The sequence below is a fragment of the Heteronotia binoei genome, chromosome 6 (assembly GCF_032191835.1).
Source record: "Heteronotia binoei isolate CCM8104 ecotype False Entrance Well chromosome 6, APGP_CSIRO_Hbin_v1, whole genome shotgun sequence".
NCBI lineage: Eukaryota > Metazoa > Chordata > Lepidosauria > Squamata > Gekkonidae > Heteronotia > Heteronotia binoei.
Genome location: NC_083228.1, coordinates 76403617 through 76410079, shown reverse-complemented (window position 1 = coordinate 76410079; position 6463 = coordinate 76403617). Strand labels below are relative to the sequence as shown.

General features: G+C 49.1%; 1 protein-coding gene across 1 annotated transcript; it reads left to right on the top strand.

Moving 5' to 3' along the window:
* Positions 1-3645: 3645 nt before the first annotated feature.
* Positions 3646-5748, top strand: LBX1 (ladybird homeobox 1). Its single transcript, XM_060240850.1, has 2 exons — positions 3646-3980; positions 4791-5748. Exons 1-2 carry the CDS (start codon positions 3656-3658, stop codon positions 5273-5275), a joined length of 810 nt encoding a protein of 269 aa, XP_060096833.1. The 5' UTR covers positions 3646-3655; the 3' UTR covers positions 5276-5748.
* The last annotated feature ends 715 nt before the right edge of the window (positions 5749-6463 follow it).

Sequence of the window (6463 nt, the reverse complement as noted above, 5' to 3'; positions counted from 1 at the left end):
CGTTGAATCACGCTTGTTCCACAGGAAAGTACCGGCGATTACAATCGAAGCCTCGCACAAAATGTGTCTGCGATGATTGAGACGCCACTCATTTATCAAAGGAGGAAGCCAAAAGAAGGGAAACAACCCCTTTCGGCAAGACTGGGGAGGGAGGGGGGAACAACTAACGATTGAGTTTCAGAGTATTTTCTCCCCTCCCCTAATCTCTTCGCAGTATTTGATATGATGAATAACCCAATATAGGCCTTTAAAAATAGGTCACTGCATAAAGAGACTCCCAGAGAGCAATAAAAGAGGGGGGACGAGGGCGCTTTACCGCGAGAGGCCCTTTGACTTTCTCTATTCTTTGGCAGCCCGTATCAACAGAGGACAAACGGCACCACTGAGTCGAGGAGGGGAGGGATGTATGTCCCCCTCGCCTGATGCAAGCTCCCGGTGGCCTGCAAGTTCCGAGGGTTCGGGTTTAGAGCCGGAGAACGGAACGGAGTTCCTTGCATTCCCTCTGTGGATCCGTTTGTACACCACAGAATAGATTCCAGCCCCTTGCTCTGCTTTCATTAATCCAGGATAGCAGCGACATCCTGCTTCTACCTGCAAGCACTGACTCACGTCAGAACTCCCCTTTTCACCTACATGCGGGAGTGGACAATGTGAGAAACCTTCCCCCTTTCCTCGCTCCGATTGGGAGTCTAACAGCAGGGTTAAACGCTGCTGAGGGGTGACTAATCCGCGGTATAGGCTGCTGGGCAGGCGTCCTTGGATTCAGCGCAAAGGCGCCTTTGCGCCGAACAGCTTTTGTTCCCCCCGGAACTGTATACCATGTTTTATTACGAGTCACTGAATATTTGCTGTGGATGTTGAATACGGAGCGGGAGCCCTTTTCATAAAAACAGCGTTAAAATATTGTGCGTAAATGTGCATTGGCGCGCTTGCGAGAGGAGGTGTTGGAGAGATTGATTGAATTTGAGCTTTACAGACATGAAGTTTCAGGGACAGATAATAAATAAGAAGGGAGGGGGATTGGACACCGGAATGGTATATTTCCTCACACGAGAGCCCAGGAGTGAAACGGGGGAAGCGAGGGGAGGGGAGGCGGGGGAGGGCGATTCCTGGTAATCGTTTGAGAAAGGCTCACAGGAGCAACAAACACGGCCAATGTAGGCGGAAGAGTGATACACATTTCCTTTCTACATTTGCTGGCAAGCTCTGTCCACCCCTGCTCTACATCACCAGCCAGGCTTTGCCCATGCAGAAGCCGGTCCGCCCGCCACGGATTTCAAAGGAGGGGGTGCAGTGCCTGTGCGGGTGGGGGTGAACTGGCTCTGATATGAATAACTGGTTCTCTTCGAAATAATCTTGTTATTGGAGTCTTCTGTGTTTCTATATAAACATCTTCCCCATCCCCACACCTATTTCAAATGTCTCTGTTCCCCATTCTGGAAAGGACTCCCCCCCCCCCCCGAATAAATAAAGGACAGTAAAAAAGGCTGCTTTGAACTGTCCAAAAATAATAACCATATTTTGGAACATGGCGCTTTAATACACTCCTCTCATTCTATGGCAAGAATCATTACAATAAAATGGCTCCTCTCCACACACACACACACACTCCAGTGACAACCCTCCCCAATCTCGCTGGATTCCGGGAGACCCTTTGCGCCCTTCCAATCACTCAGGGAGCCTTTAAGAAAACAAGAAATGTCTTAACCCTTCTAGGCTGCAAGCCCTCTACCACCAAAGAGCAGTATTTCTGTTCCGCTTGTGAGTGAAGTCACAGAACACCAGAGAGAGAGAGACAGAGAGAGAGAGAGAGGGAGGGAGGGAGGGAGGGGGACCTTCCCTGTCAGGATCATCTGGAGTTTTTAAGGGAAATGAAATATGTCCCTTCCGTTCTTTGGTGGCCCTTTGCGCTTGAGTTATAGCAGAAAAGGATTTAGCTAGAGCTATAGGGGGACTCTGCGTTCTCGTTCTCTCTCCCTCTGCTGTCCTCTAGGTATTATCAGAGATGATATATTTTCCTAAAGCTTATGTGCCGTTTTCTGAACACGAATAATAATAATAATAATAATAATAATAATAATAATAATAATAATAATAATAATAATAATAATAATAATAATAATAATAATAATAATAATAATAATAATAATAATAATAATAACGACTTGAGCTCAGTACGTTCAACCTTTACAAATGCTGACATAGACTGGTCACAGCGGGAATCAATAACAACCACAGAGTATATTGTTCTAGGAAATCTCGAAAGTAGGAGGTCGCCATATTATTAAGACCGGAATGCAAACTTCTGCCCCACTATTTCAAATAATATGTCATTGTTCTTTTTAAATGTTCAAGAGAAATCGGAGAATTACTCCAATACCCCCCGCAGCCAGTATAAATAAATGCATACCATGCTTAAGCCCCTCTTCACCAAATGTATCTCCAAAACTACAACTCCATGTAAAAAGTTCATTTCTGAGCCTTTTGCTGTTACTAGCTGTGCTAATGTTAAAACCCCGCTTGATTTAAAACCAAGCACCGAACAAAACCTACAGCCTCTTAACTTGAAAAAAACAAAGTGAATGTCATTTGAAAAGAATTAAACACACACACAAACACAGAGTAAGCTTTTCAATGAAATGTTCCCCTTACCTGGTGACACTTTCGTTTCTTCTGCTTCTGGTTAAAAAAGAAGAATAATCAAAAAATTTTAAAAGACTAATAACGACCATAATCAAAAGACTGTGTGGGGGTGGGGGAGAAGCCAGAAAGCAAATATTTGATAGAACGTTGGGGGAGGGTTATTTAATCCCCCCCCCATCCGCACTGTATTATCCTGATGCAATAAAGCCTGGCTGTAATGTAATTTTAAAATATATACGTCCAAGCAAATAGTGGGGACACAATATGACAAGTGTATTTCGACATGATAATTCAAGTGAGCTCCACCTACCATCCGCCTCCCAATTAATGGCCTAACCAAGTTGCGAGAGCCTGCATTGGCCAGACTTGAGAGGAAGCGAGAAAGAGACGGGCGGAGGAGAGGGGGCGAAAAGTGTCATTGAGGCGAAGGGATCGCCTCCCAATCAACAATAACTTGTTAGCAAGAGTCAATTACCTCGCCGCCTCTGCCTCTCGCCGCCTCTTTCAGCCCCCGGCCCGAGGAAGAAGAGGCGCCTCTCGCTCTGCCCTCTCTCAGGAGGAGTCTTCTCCCCCCCCCTCTTCCTTTGGCTGGGGGTGAAAGGCAGATCTGGGACGATTTGGGGGGTGTCTCCTAAAATAGCAGCTGGGAAGGACAGCGAGAGAGAGCGCGGGAGAGAAATAAAGTGGGACAGGAGCGCCTCCGTCACCTCTTTGCCAGCCCGGACTGCAGAGCCTGGCCGGCCAAGGACGGCGTCCGCAGCCCTCCCTTGCCCCGCCAGCGCCCTTGGTTCTCCCCTGCCTGCTGCAGAGCCGCTGCCTTCTGGAGTTGAGGAGGACCTGAAGTTTCTTGGGGGAGGCTTCCCGCCTCTCCCCCCCCCCCGCCCGCGGGTGTTCTGGGCTGGAGCTTGCAGAGGAGCGCGAGGGGGTCACGCGAGGCAAAGAGGCAGCCGGCGAGAGGACGGGCCAGGGGGTGCCGTGGTGGGGAAGCAGAAGCGCCCGCCCGCCCGCCAGCATGACTTCCAAAGACGAGGGCAAGGCTGCCTCGGTGGAGGAGCGCCGGAGGAGCCCCCTGGACCACTTGCCCCCGCCCGCCAACTCCAACAAGCCCTTGACGCCCTTCAGCATCGAGGACATCCTCAACAAGCCCTCGGTGAGGAGAAGTTACACCATCTGCGGGACTGCCCACCTGCTCTCCGCAGCCGAGAAGCACCCGCCGGCCTCCCTGCCCCTCTCCAGCCGGGCGCTCCTCTCCCAGACCTCGCCGCTCTGCGCCCTCGAGGAACTGGCCAGCAAGACCTTCAAGGGCTTGGAAGTCAGCGTCCTGCAAGCGGCCGAAGGTAAGAGCCGCCGCTCGCTCTCCTCCCTGCCTGCTGGTGAATAGGGGGGGGGGGGGGGAGGGCTGCTGGGGGGGGGGGCGCAGAGCATCAGCAGCTGAGAACTTCACCTGCTTGCTTTGGAGACGAGGACCCAGGGACTGCGGCTTCTCGGGGAGGGCCAAGCCAAAGGACCGGCCGATCCAGCTCCCCGGGCCTCCGCGTTGGGCCGTGCAGAGTGCTGCGGGTAAAGGTCCACGACCACCGTGCAACGTCTCAGCCCACCACCTGCACATCCCCTCCCCCACCCCTGTATTTATAGATTAAGCAGTCCACGCGTGAAAACTGGGCAGCCTTTTTGTGTGGGCCCGGTGGCCTCTCCCCCCTCCCCATTTATCCATATTCTCTCCAATGTAAAAAAGAAAAAAAAGCAACAGCCAAAAACGACTCCCCTCCCCCCAAAGCTCTGTTAAGATGCTGGAAAAGATTAGGCCCGGTTTCCTTCTGGGAGGTGAATAAAAGGTTCTGCTCACTGGGTTCGGATTGACTGGCGCGCTGCACGCACGGCGGACTTGGGAACGGATTCGCTGGCTAAATGCACGGAAGAGAATGTGAGGGGGTTTGGGGGAGGGGGGCACAGGTCTTTTTTAGGGGGCTGTTGGTGGCTGGGGCCGGGGGTGTGGGATGGCTGACAACGGATGTGTGACTGTTCCCATCTTAGCTTCGGGGAGCGAAACAGATAGGTGGGCTGCGCGCTTCCTTGAGCGTATGACGGGGAGCGAGCGAGCGAGCGAGCGAGAGAGAGACTGAAAAGAATTATTTGCCTATTTGCAGGAAGGGATGGGATGACAATATTTGGCCAGAGACAGACTCCCAAGAAAAGGAGGAAGTCTAGAACAGCTTTTACAAACCACCAGATCTACGAACTGGAAAAAAGGTTTTTGTATCAGAAATATCTGTCCCCCGCTGACCGAGACCAGATAGCCCAGCAACTGGGCTTGACCAATGCCCAAGTGATAACGTGGTTTCAGAATCGCAGGGCCAAGCTCAAGAGGGACCTGGAAGAGATGAAAGCAGACGTGGAGTCTGCCAAGAAACTAGGACCCAACGCCCAGGTGGACCTGGTAGCCATTTCCGAGCTGGAAGCAACCCCCGAAGGGAGAGCGAAGTCCCGCTCCCTTTCGCCCACCCTCCCCAAGCATGGACTGGAAGGCAGCGGCCACCTCCAGCTCTCCCCGGCGTCTCCTCTCACGGACCAGCCGGGCAGCAGCAAGGATTGCTCGGAAGATGAAGACGTGGAAATTGACGTTGATGACTGAGTGGTGGCGGTGGTTGCTTCCTCCTCCTCCTCCCCCCGCCCCCTTCTTTTGCCCCGCAAACAAAAACAAACGACGAAATTGACACATCTCTTCCCACCTCCCCGCGCGCGTTCCCTTCCACACCCACCCTCGCACGAGGAGAGATCTGGCCCTCCGGCTCCTCCGCTTCAGCACCGGGAAACAGGCCGGACTTTAGGGAGAAACTAGAACTCAGCTCCCGCGGCAACTCCATAACGCAGTTTCTTTTCAACAAAAGCAATAAGCAACATAAAAGAATTAAAAAAAAAAAAACTATCACTGTTATTAAAGTAAGAACCAATAGCCCACCGGCTGCCAAACCAGGTAGCTATCATTTTTGGAATGGTGCAATTATGGATCGCTTCTGTATACATATTTAAGCATATCTATTGGGTAACTTTCATTTCTGAGGGTTGTTTTTTTTAAAAAAAAATTTAATGATACACTTTTTTGTTTATAAAAGAGGGCATAACCATGGAATAAAGGACGCCTCGTCGAAGCTTTGTTATACAGCTATTGGGTGTTGCTGGTGGGGAGTATTTTTGGTTTTTTTAAAAACAAAAATAACTTTAATGAGATTTAGGTTAGGGTTTGATTAGCAGTTCCCCCACCCCCGCATGTTTGCCATAGGCACGATTATTTTTGTTTGTTTGGTTCATTCTTTATTTTGTCACCCCCAATACTATGGAGGAAGGGGTTCTATTGCAAGTTAAAATATATATATATATATATTCTTTCTTTTTTCCCCTCCCAGCTCCTGGAAATTGGCCTCCAACGAGATTTCTGCCTCGTTTTACAAATTAAAAGATATTTTTACCATTTATTGCTATTGTTGTGGTTTTATTAAAAAGCTACCTTTCGTATTTTTATATGAAGGTGGTTTTAAGAAAAAGAAATCTTCTTATTTTTTACTCTTTTTAAGAATTGTTTTGCATGCTACCAAAATTATAATACTACTGCAAATAATAGTAAACAGATCCAGCCATCAACACATGGAAATATTATTGCTATAAATACAAATGTACAGATTTAAAATGTTTTTCTTTGAGCTGTAAAAAAAATTTAAAGGCCTGCTTATTTAAATTACATTAGGGGACAATGTTGCTTTCTATCCTGTCTCTTAGAGTTGTACAGACAAGTCTTTTTTCCGAAACAATAAAACCTTTACAA